This window comes from Balaenoptera borealis (assembly GCF_965194805.1).
Source record: "Balaenoptera borealis genome assembly, chromosome: 15".
NCBI classification, from domain to species: Eukaryota; Metazoa; Chordata; class Mammalia; order Artiodactyla; family Balaenopteridae; genus Balaenoptera; species Balaenoptera borealis.
The window spans coordinates 38,139,660-38,164,943 of NC_138871.1; the positions used below are offsets into that span (position 1 = coordinate 38,139,660).

The 25,284-nt window shown below is 36.1% G+C and overlaps 1 protein-coding gene across 24 annotated transcripts in view; it reads left to right on the top strand.

Moving 5' to 3' along the window:
* WDPCP (WD repeat containing planar cell polarity effector) overlaps window positions 1-25,284 on the top strand; it is a 418,073-nt gene that overhangs the window by 214,381 nt on the left and 178,408 nt on the right. For 23 of the 24 annotated variants that reach the window (XM_082358112.1, XM_082358113.1, XM_082358114.1 and 20 more), the window contains exon 13: window positions 16,348-16,411. In XM_082358112.1, the coding sequence (XP_082214238.1) occupies window positions 16,348-16,411 (64 nt within the window). Of the gene's footprint in view, window positions 1-16,347; window positions 16,412-20,262; window positions 23,691-25,284 lie in introns of those variants that run through there. The other variant, XM_082358110.1, reaches the window with a different exon arrangement.

The window sequence follows — 25,284 nt, forward strand, 5'->3', positions numbered from 1 at the left end:
TATTGGCTGGGAGCAGCCTGTGGGGAATGTAGCCTCAGTGTAGATGCAGTGATGAATCTGACATCATGGCAGCTGGAGCTATTGGCTTATTTGTTTTCCTGAAGTTAGAGATCTGAGAAATACATTCTTGTGATACCACTATCCACCATTTGTCTGTACAGATCTTTTTATCCACAGCAACTACTCCATGGAAACTGACTGGAGACAAAATGGGAGGTTAGTGAGTTAAACTGCATCCGCTGTTGCTGCAGTTCATCTCAGAGTTGCAAGGTACTCATTCTCTCCCTCATCTGCTATCCATTTTATTTCTCCTTGCACAGTTTGCCATAGCACTCAGGTATTTCCACTTCATTGAGTATTGGCCTTTTTTTTTTTTTCAGGCTACTAAGAGCCATTCTAGCAGCAATTTATACCATCCTTTGGGGTCCTTGATAGGATATTAAATTCAGTATCCTGAAAAAGTGCCACCCACGTTAATGAATTATTTATCCAGTCTTCCATTCCAACTCCCCTGTTTCTGCTGGCACATGCTAGCTAATTCTTTCAACTCTTTAAGTGTGTGGTCTCCTAGCTTATCAAGTCCAGCATATTCTCAGCTAAATTGTGCTGAGATTTAACCCTCGTTATCAGCCTGGCAACCAGCTGAGTAGTAGAGGCATTTCCTGAGGGGAGGGAGTATCTTTTGCATTGTGGGGAGAGGTCTGTATAGAATGTTTTAGCACAGTGGAAGTGCTCTCTCAGATTCAGGGGGTCTGCACTGTGAACATCCTCAAGGGCATCCATGCAGCTGTACCTAACCTAGATATCAGTACCTTCAGTGTTCTTTTTTTTTTTTTTTTAAATGTGGCTGTATTTGGAGATGAGGCCTTTTAAATTTATTTATTTATGGCTGCATTGGGTCTTCGTTTCTGTGCGAGGGCTTTCTCCAGTTGCGGCGAGTGGGGGCCACTCTTCATCGCAGTGCGCGGACCTCTCACTGTCGCGGCCTCTCCCGTTGCGGAGCACAGGCTCCAGACGTGCAGGCTCAGTAGTTGTGGCTCACGGGCCCAGTTGCTCCACAGCATGTGGGATCTTCCCAGACCAGGGCTTGAACCCGTGTCCCCTGCATTGACAGGCAGATTCTCAACCACTGCGCCACCAGGGAAGCCCCCTTCAGTGTTCTTAAATAGGGCCTTGACTTTAGCAAAAAAGACCTCCCTTGATGATTCATCCAAATGTCCCTAGAGCTCTGTGACTGTTAACAGTTAGGTCTTCCACCTGTCAATTGTACCTTCCATTCAAATGCAGTAGATAAGGACCTCTATAAGCTACCAGAGTGGCTTTCTGGCTGTCACACTTAGCCATTCACTGTAAAGAGCACTCAGTCTCTTATTATGATTCCTTGGGGCATAAATATAACTTAGTAGTCATCGGCCTATTCCACTGTCTACTTACTAAACACTGCCCATCCACAGCCTCCACCCCCACTCCAGTACGCCACAGAACAGTTCAAAGGAAGGTTTGGTTTGGCTCTCTGGAGCCCTCAAGCCAATATTGCCACTTGAAGAATCCGATGTCAGTCAGGAACAGGACTGCCTTAGTATCCCTTACTGCCCTCATTTATTTCCTAGGAGCAGCTTGTGGAAAGTGTAGCCTTAACACAAAAATACAATGACACATTTCAAAATGGAACAGCTGGGGCTGTCAGTTACACTCCCTTCAGTAGGAGATCTCAGAGCGATATTTTCATGAATGCCACATTGGGGTCTATAAATAGAAGTGGGAGAGACATCATGAAAACAGCAGAGTAGGGAGCTCCAAGAATCAGTCCCTCCAGTGAAGCAAACATTAAGCAAACAAAAACTGACAAAATTAACTTTTTAAAAACTCTAGAATCTAATTTTTAAAACTTGTAATAATCAGGGGAGTGCTTACTAAAGACAGAGACTGCTAACTTTTGGTAAGAAAGCATTGTTGCATTTTTGTTTACCTGTCTGCCATCCCCCATTCCCCAGTGTGACAGTAGCCAGCATTTCTGGTGTCAGCTAGCTGGTGCCAGAGGGCAACAATGGATCTTTTTCTCAAAAACTGGTCACGAATTTTGACCAGACTTGTGGTTTCCAGAGGGACCAGTGCAGAAGCTTGGCTTTGTCTCACCTCCCTCAGGCTGGAACAGCATCTTTGGCAAAAGCACTTGTGTATGTCAAAAGCACTTCAAGACATATTATGCATAGCTGTCTCTCAGGCAAGGTATGGAGAGTGGGGAAAGCAGCAGACAGATGGAAAGACTTGAGAAAGAGAAGGCTTAAGGTGAAGATTTTGGGGGAATAAAGTTCTTGAAGGACTACCTCATATACCAGGGAATCAGGGGTACAACACACATGCCCACAGCAGGATGCATGCTCATAAAAGACCTGAGAGAACCCCAGACTTAAAACTCTGGAGGACCTTTGGGCTGTGCACAGCAAGAATGGAATTCTGAGGCTGAATTGTACATAGGTAGCCTGGCTAAGTAGTGAAAGCATGCCTTAGCTCAGAGGCAATCTACAAAGACTGAGAGAATTGTTTGTTTGTTGCTTTAGAATTTTTTTAAAAATCTGTCACCTCAGTCTGTCAGGATGTTAAAAATATCTGGCTGATTGCTGAGATAATGAAACAGAGATTTCAGTGATCACACATGACAAGGAATATAGGCTTTGCAAAAATAGTTTGAGAATGTCACAAAACAAACAGATGACTACCCTCAAAAGCAACAACAGTAAAACCTGGAAGAATCTGATTTCCAGAGTTATCACATTATTATATTCAAAATATCTTATTTCCAGCAAAAATTAAAAGGCATACAAAGAAACAAGGAAGTATGGCCCATTCACAAGGAAAAAAAAATAGCATCCCTGGGTAAGCACAAACATTGGGCTTTACTAGACTAAAACTTTATTTTATTTTTATTGGAGTATGATTGCTTTACAATGTTGTATTAGTTTCTCCTGTACAGTGAGTTGAATCAGCTATATGTATACATATAACCCCTCTCTCGTGGACCTCCGTCCCCCACCATCCTACTTCTTGGTCTTCACAGAGCACTGAGCTGAGCTCCCTGTGCTATACAGCAGGTTCCCACTAGCTATCTGTTTTACACATGGTAGTGTATTTATGTCAAATCTAATCTCCCAATTCATCCCACCCTCCCCTTCCCCCCGCTGTGCCCACACGTCTATTCTCTATGTCTGCCTTTCTATTTAGACTAAGACTTTAAATCAGCTGTCTTACATAAGCTTAGAGAGGTAAAGGAAATGATAGACAATGATGTAAAGGAGATCAGAATGATTTCTTACCACATAGAGAATATCAGTAAAGAGACTGAAATAATTAAAAGGAACCAAATAGAAAATTCGGAGCTGAAAAGAAAAATTCACCAGATGGGCTCAACAGCAGATTTGAGCAGGCAGAAGAAAGAATCAGTGAATGTTAAAATAGGACAATTAAAATTATCACATGAGAGGAAAAAGAATGAAAAAAAAAAATGAACAGAACCTGAGGGACATGTGGGATGCCATCAAGCGTATGCATTATGGGAGTCTTAGAAGGAGAAGAAAATTTAGACTAACTGCAGGAATCTACATATCCAAGAAACATGAAGAAATTCAAGTAGAATCAATCCAAAGAAATCCACACCATTCAAAATGTCAAAAACCAAAGACAGAATCTTGAAAGCAGCAAGCAAAAATCAACTGGTTTTGTAGAAGAGATCCTCAATAAGATTAACAGCTGATTTTTTTATTAGAAACCATGGAAGGCAGAAGGTAGCAGGATCACATTTGAAGTATATAAAGAAAAAAAATCAATCAAGAATCTACACCTGGCAAAATTATCCTTTAAAAATGAAGGAAAATTAAGATATTCCCAGATGAAAGCTGAGGAAGTTTACTGCTAGTTGACCTGCCTTATAAGAAATACTAAAAAGTGTCTTTCAGCCTGAAATGAAAGGACGGTATTTCAAAGCAGTACAAAGAAATAAACAATACAAGGAAAGAAAACTATGTAAGTAAATATAACAGCCAGTATTATTATATTTTTGGTTTGTAACTCTTTTTTCCCCATTTGATTTTAAAAACAGTGAGTGCAACAAAAATTGTAAATCTGTTAATGGGCACACAGTATTTAAACAGATAACTTTGTGACAATAATAACATAAAGGAGAGGACAGAGCTATATAGAAGTAAAGTTTTGTATGCTATTAAAGTTAAGTTGATATAGTTTAAACTTAGATTGTTATAAATTTAAGATATTGTAATCCTTAGGGTAATTACTAATGAAATAACTAAAATAAATATAAAAGAGGAAAAGAGAAGGATCAAAATGGTACACTAGAAAAAAATAAATTATATGGAAAAGAAGGCAGTATTGCAAGAATTATGGGACAAAAAGACAGATGTAGAAAATAAATAGTAAAATGGCAGAACTAAGAGCTTCTTTATCAGTAATGACACTAAATGAAAATGGATTAATCCCATCAATTAAAGTACAGAGATTGAAAGAGTGGGAAAAAATGTGATCCAACTGTATGTTTTCTAGAAGGGGCTCACTGTAGACTCAAAGACACATATAGGTTGAAAATGAAAGGATGGAAAAATACATTCCAAGCAAAAGCAAGATAGGGTGGCTTTACTAACATCAGGCAAAATAGACATTAGTAAAAAAGTTTTAGAAGAGGTAAAGAACAACATTATCCTTAAAGGGACAATGCATCAAGAAGATATAATAAATTAAAACATATGTGCCCCAAAATAACAGAGATCCGAAACATATGAAGCAAACAGTGATGGAATGGAAGGGAGTAAAAAGCTGTACAATGATAGTTGGAAACTTCATCACCCGTTTCAATACTGGATAACACATCTACATAGAAGATCAATAGGGAAATACACGGCTTGAACAACAGTATACACTGACTAGATCTAACAGACACATACAGAGGACTCTACACGCAGCAGCAGAATAACATTCTTCTAAAGTGAGCGTGGAAGATGCACCAGCATAGACCACTATTAGAACATAAAACAAGTCTTAATGAATTTAAGAAGACAGAAATCACCCAAAGCATACTTTTTTTTACCATAGTAAAATTATGCTAGAAATCAATAATGGAAGGAAAACTGAAAATTCTCAAACATATGGAAATTAAACAGTACGGTCCGTGGGAGATCAGCTAAGATGGCAGAGTAGAAAAACCCTGGGCTCGGGACTTCCCTGGTGGTGCAGTGGTTAAGAATCTGCCTGCCAACGCAGGGGACAAAGGTTCAGAGCCCTGGTCTGGGAAGATCCCACATGCCATGGAGCAACTAAGCCCATGCGCCACAACTACTGAGCCTGTGCTCTAGAGCCCACAAGCCACAATTACTGAGCCCACATGCCACAACTACTGAGCCCACGCACCTAGAGCCCATGCTCTGCAATGAGAAGCCACTGCAGTGAGAAGCCCGAGCACCGAAGAGTAGCCCCCACTTGCCGCAACTAGAGAAAGCCCGTGGGCAGCAACAAAGACCCAACGCCCATAGATAGATAGATAGATAGACAGATAGATAGATAGATAAATGTTCCTTTAAAAATAAAACAAAAAAACCTGGGCTCACCTCCTCTTACAAGCAAACCAAGTCACACCTATTTGCAGAACATCATTGATGAAAAAGACCAGAACCTAACAGAAAAGATCTAATACAACTAAAGATACAAAGAAGGAGCCACAATAAGAAAGGTAGTAGGGGTGGAGTCATGCTATAGTCAAGTCCCACACCCGTGGGTGGATAACCCACAAAAAGGAGAATAATTACAACTGCAGAGGTTCTCCAAAGGAGTGAGAAGTCCAAGCCCTGTATCAGGCTTCCCAGCCCAAGGGTCCTGTACTGGGAAGATGAGACCCCAGAGCATTTGGCTTTGAAGGCAAGAAGGGCTTACTTTTGGGAATCCTAGAGGGCTGGGGGAAATAGCAACTTCACTCTTAAAGGGCACACACAAAATTTCACATGCTCCAGGACCCAAGACAGAAGCATTAATCTGCTAGGAGCCTGGGTCAGACCTACCTGCTGATCTTGGAGATTCTCCTGAAGAGGCAGGAGGCAACTGCAGCTCACCCTGGAGACATTATGATTGTTGTGTGTTCCTGTTATTCCTTCCTGTCTTTGACACTACTCTTTGTTTTGAAGTCTATTTTATCTGATAATTTTAGCCATTCAAGCATTCCTATACTCACTGTTTTCCATCCATTTACTTTCACACTGTGTCTGTATATTTACAGTGGATTTCTTATAAACAGCATATAGTTGAGTTTTGCTTTTTTTAATCCTTTCTAACAATCTTTATCTTTTAATTGGAGTGTTCAACCCGTTAATATTTATGTAATTATTGATGTGGTTGAAAGTCAATCTACCATTTTATTTGTTTTCTGTTTATCTCTTCTAATATTTGTTCCTCTGTTCCTTCTTTCCTTCTTTTTGATTATTTGAATATTTTTCAGAATTTTGTTTTAATTTATCTGTTTGCTTTTTTAGCTATACCTCTTTACATTATACTTTTTAGCTGCTCTAAGGGTTGCATTATATATCCGTGATGTTCCACAGTCTACTTAGAGTTAATATAGTACTATTTCATGTAAAATGTAGAAATCTTACATCTCAATTGGTTCATTTACCCACCACACTTCATCCTTTATGCCAGGGGTCCCCAATCCCCAGACCATGGACTGCTACCAATCTGTGGCCTGTTAGGAACCAGGCCACACAGCAGGAAGTGAACAGCGGGTGAACAAGCGAAGCTTCATTTGTATTTACAGCCGCTCCCCATCACTTGCATTACCACCTGAGCTCCGCAGATCAGTGGTGGCATTAGATTCTCATAAGAGTGCGAACCCTACTGTGAACTGCGCATGTGAGGGATCTAGGTTGCACGTTCCTTATGAGAATCTAATGCCTGATGATCTGAGGTGGAGCTGAGGCGGTGATGCTAGTGCTGGGGAGCAGCTGCAGATACAGATTATCTTTAGCAGAGAGGTCTGACTGCACCACAGACCATACTAAATCAATTGCTTGCAGACTCATGTCAAAACCCTCTCAGTGAGTGGCAAGTGACAATTAAGCTGCATCTTACGGAGTAGACTGGACATAAGCAACACACTTCAGGTGTCACTGTCTCCCATCACCCCTAGATGGGACCATCTAGTTGCAGGAAAATAAGCTCAGGGCTCCCACTGATTCTGCATTATGGTAAGTTGTATAATTATTTCATTATATATTACAATGTAATAATAATAGAAATAAAATGCACAATAAATGTAATGTGCTTGCATCCTCCCCAAACCATTCCCCCCCCCAACCCGGTCCATGGAAAAATAGTCTTCCATGAAACTGGTCCCTGGTGACAAAAAGGTTGGGGACTCCTGCTTTATGCTATAGTTGCCACATGTATTACCTACATATGTTATAACCCCCACAAAACAATTTTATAATTGTTGCTTAAAACAGACATATGTATGTTAAAGAAATAAAGGAAATGATCTTCTTTACATTGATCACTTGTAGTACTTTGCATTATTTATTGAAGAACTGAAGTTTCCATCTGATATCATTTATTTTAGCCTAAAGAACTTCCTTTCGCCCTTCTTATACTGCAGTTCTACTGGAGATACATATCTTAGAGGTGTTTTTTCCTTGAAAATTTCTTTATGTCACCTTCATTCTTGAAAGATACTTTTTGCTGAATATAGAATCTGTGTGACAGTCTTATTTCCTTTGAGTACTTCAGACATTTATTCCACTGTCTTTTTGAGATTATTCTATTTTTGTCTAAATTATTAAATGGGATATTTAGCTCATCAATTTTTAACCTTTCTTAATACAAACACTTAAGGCTACGAATTTCCCTTCAAGTGTCTCATTTGCTCAAGTTTTTCATTTACTTCTAAGTATTTTTAAATTCTATTATAATTTTTTCTTTGACTAATGACTTCTTAGTTTCTAAATGCATATGGATTTATTGCTTATCTTTCTATCAAAAACTGCATTGTTGACAGACTCATTATATATATTATTCCTTAAAATTTATTGAGACATGCTCTTTTATTTACTAACATAATTTTGTAAGGATTCAATGTGTGTTTGAGGAAGATGTGTATCCACTAATTTATGAGTGACAAGTTCTATGTATCCATTAAATCCAGCTGTGTAATTATGTTTAAGACTTCTATTTCTTTACGAATTTTTTTACTGCTTGGCCTAGCAAAAATTCAGATATAACTTTTGAACTTTCCCCTTTGTTGTTGGGCTCATTATTTATTTTAATTCTATCAGAGATTTGATCTATATATTTTTAGTCTATTTTATTAAATGCATCCAGTCTAGAATTTTTGTATCTTCCTGGAGACAGGAAACCTTTATTATTTTGTTCTTACTCTTTCTATCTCTAATAATTTTTTTTCAAGAAACCATTTATCTGATTATATAGCTACCTTAGCTTTTTTACAAGAAAACTTTATTGAGGTTTAATTTAACTACCATAGAATTTATTCACTTAATTCTACAATTCAGTAATCTTTAGTAAATTTTCAGATTTGTAAACCATTATCTTGATCTAATTTTAAACATTTCCTTTATCCCAAGAAGATCCCTCATGCCCATTTGTAGTCACTCCCTTTTCCCAACCCTAGCCAACCACAAATCTACTTTCTGTTTCTATAGATTTATCTTTTTTGGACATTTCATATAGATAGAATCATACAGTATTGCTTCTTTAACTGTTAACGTAATTTTTTTAGGTCATCTATTTTGTAGTATGTATCAGTGCTTCATTCCTTTTTATTGCTGAAACCTGCTTCATTGTTTAGATATACCGTATTTTAATTCATTCATTCATCAGTTGATTGACATTAGGGTTGTTTCTACTTTTAAGCTATTATGAATAATGTCACTGTGTATACGTGAGTGTAAGTCTCTCTGGGGTATGTTTCATTTCTCTTGAGTAGATACCTAGGAATTGCCATGAAATTGAGTGTAATTATATGTCAAATTTATGTGTAATATTTTCAGAAACTGCCAAACTTTTTCCCAAAGTGGCTGCATTACTTTACATTCTTATCAATAATTGTCTTCTATTTTCTTCTTTCCTTTTACTTTTAACCTTCTTTGTATGACTTAGATGTGGCTTTTATAAATAATATAAAACCGGATTTTACGTTTCCAGTTTGATACTCTGTCTTTAAACTGGTGAGTTTAGTCCATGTATATGATTATTTTTATATTGAGCTGTTTCTATCTTCCTTTGTGCTTTCTATTTTCCTGTGCTTCCTTTTATTCCTTTCTTGTTTTTCATTTTTATTTGTTTAAATTTTTATTGGAGTATAGTTGATTTACAGTGTTGTGTTAGTTTCAGGTGTACACTAAAGTGAATCAGTTATACATATAAATATATCCACTCTTTTTTACATTCTTTTCCCATATAGGACATTAGAGAGTATTGAGTAGGGTTCCCTGTGCTCTACAGTAGGGTCCTTATTAGTTATCTGTTTTATATATAGTATTATGTATATGTCAGTCTCAGTCTCCCAGTTTATCCCTGCCCCCCTTTTCACCCCTGGTAATCATAAGTTTGTTTTCTGTATCTGTGACTCTATTTCTGTTTTCTAAATAAGTTCATTTGTACCATTTTCTTTTAGATTCCACATATAAGTTATATTGTATGATATTTGTCTTTGTCTGACTTACTTCACTCAGTATGATAATCTCTAGGTCCATCCATGTTGCTGCAAATGGCATTATTTTGTTCTTTTTATTTATTTATTTGGCTGCATTCGGTCTTCGTTGCTGCATGCAGGCTTTCTCTAGTTGCGGCGAGTAGGGGGCTACTCTTTGTTGCAGTGCACGGGCTTCTCATTGCGGTGGCTTCTCTTGTTGCAGAGCACAGGCTGTGCCTAACAGGGGCTTCAGTAGTTGCAGGATGTGGGCTCAGTAGTTGTGGCTCGTGGGCTCTAGAGTGCAGGCTCAGTAGTTGTGGTGCACAGGCTTAGTTGCTCCGCGGCATGTGGGAAGTTTCCAGACCAGGGATTGAACCCATGTCCCCTGCATTGGCAGGCAGATTCTCAACCACTGCGCCACCAGGGAAGTCCTATTTTGTTCCTTTTGATGGCTCAGTAATATTCTATTGTATATATGTACCACACCTTCTGTATCCATTCCTATGCCAATAGGCATTTAAGTTGCTTCCATGTCTTGGCTATTGTAAACAGTGCTGCAGTGAACATTGGGGTGCATGTATCTTTTCAAATTATGGTTTTCTCTGGATATATGCCCAGGAGTGGGATTGCTGGGCCATATGGTATTTCCATTTTTAGTTTTTTAAGGAACCTTTTTTTAGTTTTTTTACTTCTCTCCATAATGGTTGTACCAATTTACATTCCCACCAGCAGGGTAGGAGGGTTCCCTTTTCTCCACACCCTCTGCTGCATTTACTGTTTTTAGATTTTTTGATGATGGCCATTCTGACTAGTATGAGGTGATACCTCATTATAGTTTTGATTTGTAATTCTCTAATGATTTGTGACATTGAGCATCTTTTCATCCGCTTTTTGCCATCTGTATGTCTTCTTTGGAGAAATGTCTATTTAGATCTTCCACCCAGTTTTTGATTGGGTTGTTTTTTTTATATTGAGGTGCATGAGCTATTTGTATATTTTGGAGATTAATCCCTTGTTGGTCGCTTTGTTTGCAAATATTTTCTCCCATTCTGTGGGTTGTCTTTTCGTTTTGTTGATGGTTTCCTTCACTGTGCAGAAGCTTTTAAGTTTAATTAGGTCCCATTTGTTCAGTTTTGTTTTTATTTTCATTGCTCTAGGAGGTGGATTCAAAAACATGTTGCTGCGATTTATGTCAAAGCATGTTCTGCCTACGTTTTCCTCTAAGAGTGTTAGAGTGACCAGCCTTACATTTAGGTCTTTGATCCATTTTGAGTTTATTTTTGTGTACGGTGTTAGAGAATGTTCTAATTTCATTCTTTTACATGTTGCTGTCCAGTTTTCCCAGCACCATTTATTGAAAAGACTGTCTTTCTTCACTTGTGTAGTCTTGCCTCCTTTGTCATAGGTTAATTGACCATAGGTTTGTGGGTTTATCTCTGGGCTTTCTATCCTGTTCCATTGATCTATATTTCTGTTTTTGTGCCAGTATCATACTGTTCTGATGACTGTAGCTTTGTAGCATAGCCTGATGTCAAGGAGCCTGATTCCTCAAGCTCTGCTTTTCTTTCTCAAGATTACTTTGGCTATTCAGGTCTTTTGTGTAGCCATACAAATTTTAAGATTTTTTGTTCTAGTTCTGTGAAAAATGCCATTGGTAATTTGAATCTGGGATTGCATTGAATCTGTAGATTGCCTTGGGTAGTATTGTCACTTTGACAATATTGATTCTTCCAATCGAAGAACATGGTATATCTCTCCATCTGTTTGTGTCATCTTTCATTTCTTTCATCAGCACCTTGTAGTTTTCTGAGTACAGGTCTTTTGCCTCCTTAGGTAGGATTATTACTGAGTATTTTATTCTTTTTGATGTGATGGTAAGTGGTATTGTCTCCTTAGTTTATCTTTCTGATCTTTCGTTGTTAGCATATAGGAATGCTAGAGACTTCTGTGTATTAATCTTGTATCCTGTGACTGTACTAAATTCATTGATGAGCTCTAGTAGTTTTCTGGTAGCATCTTTAGGATTTTCCTTTTTGTTTTAACTTTGTATTTTATATTGGAGTATCGCTGACTAACAATATTCTGATCAGGTGTACAGCAAAGTGATTCAGTTATACATATACATGGATCTATTCTTTTTCAAATTCTATACAAGAGTAATGCTTATCCTCTCTTTATAATTTGAAGATATGTCCCTACTATCTTCCACATCCCATTCTTCGACTACTGTCCAGAGTAGTTCTGCCTCCCCCACCCCCATTTTTGCTCTTTGCTCAGGGATTCTTACTCTAGTTTCAATCAAGGGACTTTGGTTAGTTGGTTATTTTTTGGTTGAGAGTGTGGTACCCTTGGAAATTTCCTTTCTTTAGTGTCCTGTGTTGTACTTTAACATATATTTTATAAGCAATCTAGTTGGGAGCGCCCTTTGATATTTTTAGTTGTCCATACTGCCAGATGCCAATGCCAATTCTTTCATTTTATCATAATGTTAATCATTACTCACCTAGAAAGAAGAGTACCTCCTAACCTGTCCACCTTAATTTCATATTTTCCAATTTCAATTAATCATATATATGGTTGCCAAATTGACAGTGGACATATTAGACATGCTCTGTGGTTGTCACTGCCTTGACAGGGGCATGGTCTGCTCCCTATTTGCTGGAGTAGAGGCCCCCAGATCCGTTTCTTACCTGTGTTCTGATCTGTGGTGTCAGGTAGGTGGGATTGGAGCACTCCCACTGGCAGAGAAGCCACTGAGTATTCCTCCTCTGGAGCTGCTCACCTGGGTGTGCTCTGTTGTGTCACCTTTCACCCATTGTGCGAGCTCTCAGATTACACTGTTGTTGGCACTGCTCTTGGCCACACCTTAACTGTGGGTATGCCAGCAGTTGGCCCTGCTGTCTCTCAGTTGTTGTTTTCACCAGGGCACCAGCATAGATCCACTGTTCTTGGTTGTTTTTTTAATACTTTCTTGAATTTTTTTCTTTTTCAATTCGCTCAGCCTCAACCCCCTCTACCTATACTGCTATTCAAGCAATTTATACAGTCTTTTAGTGGTTACTATTTGAAATCTGACTATGCATAGTTACCAAAATGAAACAGTTATTATCTTCAACAGTACAAAAAGCAAAGACCTTAGCACTTGATTTACATGATATATGTAATTAGTATTTTCTGATCTTAAAAATATCAGACCATTTGTGTGTGTGAATGTATGTCTGTGTGTATTTACCTGTATATTAACCAAATCCTTTTTTTTTGAAGCCATTGCTTCTTGCTTCTCAAACCTTCCTTCTGGGATCGTTTTCCTTTTTCCTGAGTTATGTTCCCTAGAAGTCCCTTTATTGAAGATCTGTTGAATGCTTTCAGTTTTTGTATATCTGAAAGTGTCTTTATTTTTCTTTAATTGTTGAAAGAAAGTTCCACTGTCATATTATACAAGAGTAATGCTTATTTTCTCTCTATAATTTGAAAGTATGTCCCTAATGTCCTCTACATCTCATTGTTGCCATTGAGAGGTCTGATGTCAGTCTGTCTGTATTAGTAGTTCCTTTGTAGGTGATCTGTCTTCTCTCTGGCAGTTAAGATCTTTTTATTTTTGGAGTTCTGCATTTCCATTACAGATGTCCATAATTATAGATTCTTTTCAATTTATCCTGCTTGATATATATTGTCCCTCTTGTGTTTATTGATTCATATCATTTATCAGCTTTGGAAAATTCTCAGCCTTTAACTTAATTACCTGATTAGACATGTTAGACTTTTCCATTTTCTCTGTATTGCTAACCTCTCTTTATATTTTTTTCTCATTTCTCTGTACATTTTCTATAATTCCTTACTTATGCCTCTTTTACTTCACTAATTCTCTCTTTGTGACAAATTATTTAACTCCAGTTCAGGTTTTCATTTCCAAAAGTTCTATTTTATTTCTTAAAAAATCTACCTGGTAATTTTTTTATTATATCCTGTTGTATGCTTATTTTCATGGTTCCATAATTATTTCTTTTAAAATCTTATGCTGAATTATTTTATATTCTAACTTTAATAATTCAGTGATCTGAAATCCCTGGAGAAGTAAATCTGTTGTTTATTTTCTAATTTTCCATCACAGTAGCTTGTTTTCTTTTGTATTCAGTGATCTTTCATTGTGAACTCATACTTGTTTTATTTTAATTTATGGCAATCCTGATGGCTTCTATCAAAAGTGCTTTAATCCAGGCATGAATTTTCTTTTTATTTTTTCTACCAAAGTTAGGGGCACTAATAACCTGGGATCATTTTAGCCCATGTCTTAATCAAAAGTCTCAGGCTTAGCCCCTTTACCTTGAGACTTGTTCAGGGCTCAGTCTACTGAGGGTGATGGTCCAGAGTAGTTCTGCCTTTTTTCCCCCCATTTTTGCTCTCTGCTCAGGGATTCTTACTGTAGTTTCAATCAAGGGACTTTGGTTAGTTGGTTATTTTTTTTTTACTGAGAGTGTGGTACCCTTGGAAATTTCCTTTGTTTTAGAGTCCTGTGTTGTACTTTAACATATATTTTATAAGCAATCTAGTTGGGAGTGCCCTTTGATATTTTTGGTTGAACATACTGCCAGATGCCAGTGCCAACTCTTTCATTTTATCATAATGTTAATCACTACCTCTCACCTAGAATGAAGAGTACCTCCTGACCTGTCCACCTTAATTTCATATTTCCCAATTTCAATTAATCATATATATGGTTGCCAAATTTATGTATCAATGGACATATTAGACATGTTAAATTTGAGTTTCCTGGAAATAAAGAGTTTGGAGCTCAGGAAATAAATGGATCCTAGAGATTTATGGGTCATTGATATAATTATCAATGCCATAGGAGTGGGTAAGGTTACTGGGGAAAACTTCATGGAGTAGGCAGAGAAAAATTAATTTAAAAAGGAGACTAAGAAGATGAATTCTAAGAATTGAGAAAACAAAGAATGAAGCTCCAAATGCAAGGAAAGAGAGGGTTTCAAGGAGGGGAAGTTAATAGGGTCAGATATGGCCAAAAGGGCACACAAGATAAGAACTTATCTTTAAGTTTGAACATTAGAAGATGGATAATTTACTACTGCTAGAAAAGTTTCATTGGAGTGGCAACAAATGCAGAATGGCAGTGAATGTATGGAAGAGTAGTACAACTTGCTGATCCTCTGTCTTCTTCCTCATTACATCCCACTTCCACTGTATATATAATGAATCATTCAGCTTCCTGGAACAAAAATAAACACAATTTTCTTCTGATCTCCCATAGTTGAAAGGCATTCAAGCAAATACTGGAGATACTAGTAAGTAGAGCCAGGGAGGAGATGGGATAACAGTAATCAAACACAGCATGGAAATTGTGAAGTGTTTCAGGTTCTGGACCTACCAGCTCATATGGAATAATAATAAGCCTTGTGTGTTTGAATTTTAATTGTATTAGCTATTTCACTAATAAATGTATGTACTCTGTCAATAATAATATTATACATTTCTGACACGTTTTATTTGAAATCTCATATATTTTTTAAAAATAAATTTATTATTTATTTATTTATTTTTGGCTGCGTTGGGTCTTCATTGCTGCATGAGGGTTTTTCTCTAGTTGTGGCACACAGGGGCTACTCTTCGTTGCAGTGCGCAGGCTTCTCATTGTGGTGGCTTCTCTTGTTGTGGCACATCATTATATTTTATACCATTTTATTTCACAATATAAAACAGAGAACAGAGAACAACTTGGTTATTTATCTTCTTGTTTCTTGAGTCAGAAAGACTGACAGTTATATGTAAGTCTCAACGTTTAGACAAAATAAAGATGAACTTTCATTCCCAAATCCTGTGCAAATTGTGTTTGTGACATGCTTTTCTCTCAGGATTTTAAAATTTCTCCAGAGGTAATTAATTTAAACTGAAGTTTGTTCTCATGTATTTTAGCCTAAAATTAAACTTTCACAAAGAAAATTCTCAGTTTTACCTCAAGGAAAGATAGGATAAAAGAGTAGAAAAGTAGTATCTTTAAAAAATAGTTATCCGAAAAAGAGGGGATATTTGTATACGTATGGCTGATTCACTTTGCTGTACATACAGCAGAAACTGACACGGCAGTGTAAAGCAACTATACTCCAAGAAAAAAAAATCTTAGAAACCATTTATTATTTTCATTTACAACAGAGAACGTATTTTTTCCAAACTCACAAATATGAGAGTTTTGTAATAATGCAACATTTGACTTCTCAAGTTTTACCTAAGAAACATAAAAGTATAATTATATGATTTATTAATTGCTCTTATCCTGCTATGTTCTCCATATCCCCATACTTTTCTCTTACATAACAAAACACAACAAAGTAAAATATAATGAGAAACATTATTTCCTAAGCTATCATTTCTCCACATTAAGCAGCACCTAATCTGGTTATGTTTATCTTTGAAAGTTGCACTGAACACCTCCACAGGGCTGTGTGCCTCAGCTCCTCCTAAGTACAATAAGAGTTCACATAGGGAAGATCCCAGCAGGCAAAGTCCCTCCTGTTTGAGAATATTTTTCTTATCAGAACAAAAACAGTAACACATAAGTAAATTAAACAAACTGCTCTCTCATCTTCTGTAGTTTTGTTCACAACATACAACATTTCTTTTCTTCCTTATAGGTACCAGAGATTTGAAAAGGCATTTCTGTTAGCTGTTGACATTGGTGCTCGTGACCTGTTTATGGTGAGTCATTCCCAGAGATGATTTTGTGCCTTCAGTTCTAAGGCTGAGTAAGTTGTCAGCTTTTGTGACCATTAAAAAGGATTAGTGTCATTTGTGCCTTCGACACATGGTGGGAAAGCATTATTCCATCCTGGCTTGCAGCTCTGCTTTCATGAAACTGGTCAATAGCCATCTAGCCTCTTTTGACTTGTTGACATTTTCCTTGCCAGACCCAAAGGATTTTTAATGTTTTCTAAGAATTTATAATTCTTGAACGTTTCTCCTTATGTACGTTGATGTGAGGGGATGACACCTTTGTATCTAACAAGCTTAAATGTCTTTCTAATCCATTCTCTAAAGAAGTACAACTTCAGAAACCAGGACATAGGGCAAAACATGTCCCCTAGATCTTGAATGTGCTCAGTTTGTCCCTTAGATTTTAGTGAGAAGTAATATATTATGAATGTTCTCACTTGTATTTTTAAAGTATCCACAGTGCAAAGTGGATCCAAGAGGATACAAATTCAAATATGCTTTAGTCCTTCATTTATTAGCTACGGAACAGTAGAATCAACCAGTTTCTTACAGATCCTTGTGCTCTGTATCAGGTTCTTATTTTATAAGATCTTTCATCACAGCGTCCAGTGAGATCAGATAAACAAAGGTGGGGTTCCTGGTTTTCCAGCATATTCTGCTCCACAGAGATTTCACTGTTGTCAATGAAACAATGAAGCAAAAGCTTCTTGAAAACAACAAAAACTTCTGGAAGGCTCTTTTACCTGAATCTTCTGCACAAATGAAGACATTTTGTAGTTTAAATTAAGCTTTGATGCTTTAGATGTTAATATGGGTTCAGGACTTTGGAATGAATTTGTTATTTAAATTCTAATTTTGCATCATTCAGTTAAATTGTGCTTTCATTGATCATGAAAAAAATCTAATTACTTCAAATGTATGAGCCTTTTGTTGGTCATCTGTATTTTGTTAGGTCAAATTGATCAGGCATATTAGTATATTAAGGGAACATTTTATTATTTTCACCAAAGTCTATGCATGCAGACATCACAGTGTCAGAAATTTAATTACAACACTTTTTAAGATTTTCTGACCCCAATGACTTTCACTCTTTATCTCCACCTTCTCACCTCTGACACTACTCACAAGTAAAGGTAGATTTTCTTCATATTTCTTTATTTTTTTTATGTCTATAGTCCCAGTCTTTTTTCTAGCCAAGATAAGAACTGAAGAGATGAGTATTTAAACATTTAGTGTCTGGTAAACTTTCTTTCTCAATGTATTATTATATTGCTGTGTAATTTTTGCTGCTTTGGCTATTAATTAATACATAATTATTAAAGCCATCTTATAAATTTTTTTCAAATCATATCTGTTTCAGCATTTAGTCTCAGTTAGGCAGTAACAATATAAAGAAAGTCTCCATGTTAGTTTAAAGCCAAATAGGCTTTCTGCTGATAGGCTAGCCCTAACCCTAACCCATAAGGATTTTTACTAGTAAAAGGTAAAAACCTAAAATAAGGGAATGAGAGAAATAGTTTTACTTTCCTTTTTATTTGTAAAAGTGAACAATCAAAATGCTACATCCTTATTCTTCCTATGTAACTTTGCTTCTTTATAGCCCAAGATCTGCCTTAAGGAAGCATTAAGAGCCTTAAGAGAGCATTAAGGCCTTAAACAAAGCTCCATTTAAGCTCATGATTCTACTATATACATTTGAAGCTCTATATTGAAATTGTCTAAAGAATTTATCATGTTTTCTAATAGATCAAATATTACTATTTAAATGATCATCTAGCCTATATACTGAGAAATATTACCTCTTTGAATTTAAAAGTTTTTTAAGTAAACAGGATTATTCCTACATGTAAATTATCTTCTACTGCCAAGATATCTCTTCCTTAAAGAATAAAAATATGACCACATTGAACGCAAAGGGGTCACCTAAAAAGTATAATGGTTAACCTGAGAATATTCTTTTTGCATTAGCATCTATCAGAGATAGAAGGATAAAAGACATATAGCATGATATCAATAGGCTTTGAATATTAAAAAGTCAGTATGTAGGTACTAGACCTGAGGAAATGGGCCAGAAAGGACCTCTTTGTCTGCTTTACACTGTAGCCTAAGTGAACATCTTCTAAATTAGGGTCAGCAAACTGGCCTGCCAGCCAAATCTAGCCCCCAAATGGCTTTTTACAGTTTTAAATCGCTGAAAAAAATCAAAAGAAAAATAGTATCAAAACACTTTAAAATACATGATATTAAAAATACATGATAGTGAAATTCAGATTTCAGTGTCCATAAGTGAAGTGTTATTGGAACACAGCCAAACTGATTTATGTAATGTGTATGACTGCTTTACTCTATGATGGCAGAGTTGAGTGGTTGCAAGAGACTATATAGCTTGTAAAGCCTAAAATATTTCTATCTGGTGTTTTACAAAAAAAGTTTGCAGACCCCTTGTCAAAAAAATCATAATTTATAATTTCACTCTTCTGTTTAAAACCCTTTAGCAGCTTCTCGTCACCTTTGGGATAAATTCTAACTCCTTAATATGGCATCTAAGGCCCCTCCACTCTCACCTCTCTGCTTTCCAGCTACATCAGCTTTCTTTCAGTTCTGAGAAATGTACTCTACTCCTTATTACATCCAGACCATGTTAAGGAGTTTGGGTTTATCCTTACCCCAAATCAGCAAGGTGTAATGGGAAGGTGTAATGGTAGATACATGGAATTTGGGTCATAAGTTCTCTTCAAGATCAGTAACTTTTGAGTTTTTACAAATGTATATAAATGACGATAATAATATAGTACCTACCCATAGGTTGGGTTTTTTAATTGAATAAAAGCATCTTTCAATTTTATAGTGCTTTATAATTTTTAAGTTTCACACAGATGATTTTATGTAATCCCATAATAACCCTTTGTTTCCCTTCACTCCTATATTGCCCCTCCCTCTTTCCCTCTCCCCACTGGTAACCACTAGTTTGTTCTCTCTGCTTCTTTTTTATTATATTCACTAGTTTGTTGTATTTTTTATATTCCACATATAAGTGATATCATACAGTATTTGTCTTTCTCTGACTTATTTCACTTAGCATAATGCCCTCCAAGTCCATCCATATTGCTGCAAATGGCAAAGTTTCATTCTTATTTATGGCTGAGTAGTGTTCCAATGTATATATATAAGACATCTTCTTTATCCATTCAACTGTTGATGGAAACTTAGGTTGCTTCCATACCTTGGCAATTATAAATAATGCTGCTGTGAACATTGAGGTGCATGTATCTTCTTTGACTTAGTGGTTTTGGGTTTTTTTCGGATATATATCCAGGAGTGGAATTGCTGGTAATTCAATTTTAAGTTTTTTGAGGAAACCCCATATTGTTTTTCACAGTGGCTGCACCAATTTACATTCTCAACAACAGTGTATGATGGTTCCCTTTTCTCCACATCGTCACCAACATTTGTTGTGTTCTTTTTGATGATAGCCATTCTGATGGGTGTGAGGTGGTATCTCATTGTGGTTTTGATTTGCATTTCCCTGATGATTAGTGATGTTGAGCATCTTTTCATGCGCCTGTTGGCCATCTGCATGTCCTCTTTGAAAAAACTGGCTATTCAGTTCTGCCCATTTTGTAACCAGGTTGTTTGTTTTTTTGGTGTTGAGTTGTATGAGCTTTTTATATATTATGAATATTAACCCCTTATTGGTCATATCATTTGCAAATATTTTCTCCCATTTAGTAGGTTGTCTTTTCACTTTTGTGGATGGTTTCATTTGCTGTGCAAAAGCTTTTAAGTTTAATTAGGTCTCACTTGTTTATTTTTGCTTTTGTTTCCTTTCCTTTTAGGAGATGGATCCAAAAAAAATATTGCCATGATTTACGTCAAAGAGTGTTCTGCCTATGTTTTCCTCTAGGAGTTTTATAGTATCTGGTCTCACATTTATGTCTTTAATCCATTTTGAGATTGTTTTTGAGTCTTAGTGGAGATACTGTATTGGAAGTACTTTGTAAACTAGGAAGTACTAAACAGATATTATGTGTCATTACTATTAAGAGAGAGCAACAGTTGCTTTTACATGCCAACTGCAAGAAATAATGAAGACCTGAAACAGGGCCTGAATTACATGAATATAGAAGAGAAGATATTTTGTAAGCAAAATTAATATGATTCAGTAAGCCCTTAGATGAAAATGAAATCTTTAGATTATGAGTAAATAATAATATAATAAAAAACAATACCATAAAATATAAAGAACAACATAAAAAAAAACACTTGAAATTTTCTTATCCAGAAATGAACATCCTTTAAAATACCTCTATAAGTGTGCGCACGCACTAAACTTTTTATTTATAACTAGTTTTTTTTCATTCATCAATGTTATAGTGACAGTTTTCCATAAAAATAAATATAGACCTATATCACTACTTTAATGGTTACATTGTATTCCATTTTATGGGTGGTACTGACATAAAAGCAGGCATACAGACCAGTGGAACAGAATAGAGAGCCTAGAAGTAAACCCATGAATATACTGTCGACTGCTCTTTGACATGGGCACCAAGAACACACAATGGGGAGAGGATAGTCTCTTCAGTAAATGGTGGTGGGAAAACTGGATATCTACATGCAAAAGAATGGAACTGGGCCCACTCACAAAAATTACCTTATACCACTCACAAAAATTAACTCAAAATGGGTTAAAGACTTACATGTAATACCTGAAAGCACAAAACTCCTAGAAGAAAACACTGAGAAAAAGCCACTTGACATTGGTCTTGGCAGTAATTTCTTGGATAAGACACCAAAAGCAAAGGCAAAAAAAGCTAAAATAAATAAGTAGGACTACATCAAACCAAAAAGCTTCTGCCCAGCAAAGGAAACAAACAAGAAAAAGAAAAGGCAGTCTATGGAATGGGAGAAAATATTTGCAAATCATATATCTGATCTGGAGTAAATATCCAAAATACGTTAACGAACTCATACAACTCAATACCAAAATTCAAATAATGTAATTTTAAAATGTGCAAAGGACCTGAAGAGATATTTTTCCAAAGAAGACATACAAATGGCCAACAGGTACAGCAGTCGTCAGGGAAATGCAAATCAAAACCACAGTGAGCTATCACCTCACACCTGTTAGGATGGCTTTTTTCAAAAAAGACATAAGATTTCAAAATGTTGGCAAGGATGTGGAGAAAAGGGAACCCTTGTACTGTTGGTGGGACTGTAAATTGATACAGCCATTATGGAAAACAATATGGAAGTTCCTCAAAAAAATTAAAAATAGAACTACCATATGATCCGGTATTCCCACTTCTGGGTACATATCCAAAGGTAACAAAATCAATATCTTGAAGAGATATATGTACTCCCACGTCCACTGCAGCATTACTCACAAGAGCCAAAATCTGGAAGCAAGTTATGTGTCCACTGACATGAGTGGATGAAGAAAATGTAATATACAGAAAGATATATATATACACACATATATATACACATATATGTATACACACACATACACTATGGAATATTGTTCAGCCAAAATATGAAGGAAATCTTGCCACTTTCTATAACATGGATGAACCTGGAGGGCATTATGCTAAGTGAAATAAGCCAGATAGAGAAAGACAAATACTGTGTGTTATCAGTTATATCTGGAATCTTGAAAAGAAAAAAGCTGATTTCATAGAAATAAAGAGCAGAAGGGTAGTTGCTAGGGACTGGTTAGTGCTCTTTGTGTACTGTTTTTAAAATCTTTTATTATCCCAAGGTCTTGAAAATATTCTTTTTTAATCTTCTAAAAGTTTTATTATTTTAATGTTAACATTCAAAGCTATGATCCAACTAGGTATGGCTCAAAATTAATTTCTGTCATATATATATACACATACACACACACACACACACACACACACACACACACACACACACACACATATATCCAGTTGACCTATGACTGTTTATTAACAAGACTGTCCTTTGCTTATTGCTTTACATGGCCACCTCTGTCATAAATCAGGTTCCCATATATACGTTTAGGTCTGTATCCCTGTACCAAGACCAGTCTTAATTATTGTCCTTTTTAAGTATTTATATCCAGTAGCATAAGTCTTCCAACTTTGTTTAAATGTGTTGTTCTTATTCTAACTTCTTGTGATAGATGCTGAAATCATGGATTTTTTTAGGCTTTATTTTCCAATGTATGCATTCAAGGGGATAATTTCCATTCAAGCATAGCTTTGTGTTCTGACACTTTATGTCATATTTTTCATTATCATTCAGCTCAAAATATTTCTAACATTTCTATTGTGAATTCTTCTTTGCCCATGGTTTCTTTAAATTTCAACTAATTTCAAACAACACACACACACACACCCCTTAACCTACTGTATTATGTCAACCCTTTGAAATTTGTTGCAACTTTCTTTATGGCTCATTATATGGTCAATAGTGAAGTTTCCATGTTCATTGAGAAGAATATGTACTCTACAGTTTACAGTTGTTGGGTACAGTATCCTATATAAAATCAAGTTTGTTAGTCATGTTGTTCAGTTCTTCTATATCTTCACTCAGACTGATGTATTAAAATTTTCCACTGTGATTGTGGTTCTGTTTGCCTTTTTTGTTATTTTATTTGTTTTAAGGCTGTGTAGTTAGGTGCATGCCAGTTTAGAACTGTTATATTTTCTTGGTATATTGCACCTTTATCATTATGAAACATTCTTCTATTTTCTAGAAGTGTTTGCCTTAAAACCGACTTCATATCTCAAAGTGTACCTACACCAGCTTTATTTTGGTTTGTGTTTACTTATATCCTTCGTATATCATAATCCATGTTTCCTTATATTTAAGTTGTATCTCTTGTAAGCAATATAGAGTTGGATATTTGTAATCAACTCTCACAAGCTTTGTCTTTTAATTGGATTATTTAATTGATGTAAAACATAAATAATAGTACAACTATTTCTTTTCTGTATGTCTGACTTATTCTACGTCCTTTAACAATCCTTGGCCTTCTTAGTATTAACTATATTCCATTCTTCTCTTTCATTTTTTTTTTCCTCTTTTTCTCTTGACTAATGTCTTTTTGGTAGGCCTTTTTGTTGTTGCTATTGTTTGGGGGTCATTTACTCTTATCTCTTTCCTCTTTTTTTTTTAAATTGAATTTTGGACATAAGATATTTAAAATTTAGTGATAATTTGAGGCTGTATATGATGTTATTTTCCTCCAGAAAGAATTTACTTTTGTTTCTGGCAAATAATTAGGGTAAAGGTTAAACAACATTTTTTTTCCTATCTATCTATCTATCTATCTATCTATCTATCTATCTATCTATCTATTTATTTATTTATTTATTTATGTGTTGAGTCTTCATTTCTGTGCCAGGGCTTTCTCTAGTTGCGGCAAGTGGGGACCACTCTTCATCGCGGTGCGCGGGCCTCTCACCATCGCGGCCTCTCTTGTTGCGGAGCACAGGCTCCAGACGCGCAGGCTCAGTAATTGTGGCTCACGGGCCCAGTTGCTCCGTGGCATGTGGGATCTTCCCAGACCAGGGCTCGAACCCGTGTCCCCTGCATTGGCAGGCAGATTCTCAACCACTGCGCCACCAGGGAAGCCCTAAACAACATTTTAATCTGTTCTGGAGTTGAGTTTATTTGAAGCTGAGTTTCAGTCTGAGAGGTGGTTTATTTCCACTTTATACTTATATCAAGAATGTAGCCCTTCAGTAGTCCCAGCTGACAGCTCTGCCTCCTCAGCAGTCTCTGAAGTAACTTTGTACTTTTAGTCCAATACCTGAAACTCTACCTAAAGCTCTGTGCAGTTTCTCAACTTTTCAAACACTACTTTCTGCGCAGTTTCTCAGGCTCTTGGCCACCAATTACAAATTGGCAAATGCTTTGAAAGCAAAAGCAGCACCAAATATTAGGCTTATACCTCTCTGGGCTTTGCTTCTGTCTAGGAACTTGGTCTTTCAAATACTCACTGTCTTGGTAGGTCTCCAGTGTCTTCAAACAGAATTTTAGAAATTATTTTATCCAGCTGTTCTAGTCATTCTCAGTAAGAGTGTTCTCTTATATATCCTTATCTGGATAACTGGAATCAGAAGTTCTGCAGTATATTTTTGGAAGGTGAGTGAAGTGTTAAACTTGGCACTAGCTGCTTTCCAATTCTGTATAACTCCCTGCAGTGTGCTATTATGTTTGAACTATTAATCACTAAGACCCTTAAATGTGACAAATTCTACTTTTAAGCATAACATGTCATCAATTTTATGCCCAAAATGGATCAAATGAAATTTTATAAAATACTGCGTGCTAGGGTTTATCACTCAATTAAAGTAAAAGAACTAAAAAGAACCTAATTTTTTCCTATTTTAACTCATTTTCAAGAAAGTAAAAAAAAAATTTACAGCTCTTCAAGTTGAAGAATTGTTTTAATCTTGTAGGATTAATAATGCAAGTCTTTCCTTTTGATAACAGTAGGAGATATTTGTGATTATGCCTGCTTAAATTTATAGTCTGTCTTGCTTGAGGGCATGCAAGTGCTTTATGATTATCAGGAACAAAATCATTACAGCTCAAAAAATTAAAGAAGTTAACTCTTCTTAATCATCTGCAAAGTGCCAGGCATTATGCCAGAGGCTTTGCATGTTATCTTATTTAATTTTCATAATAATCCTAACCAACAGAATTATTATACCTATTTTATAGTTGATAAACCTGATAAGGAAAACTGAAAATCGTGATTCAAACTCAGATGTGTTTGACTCTAAAATCCATGTCATTTCCAATTATACCAAACTGCTTATATAAACAAAAGATTTGGAAGTTCTCCAAAAGTTAGCAATTTATGACTTGAGGACTAC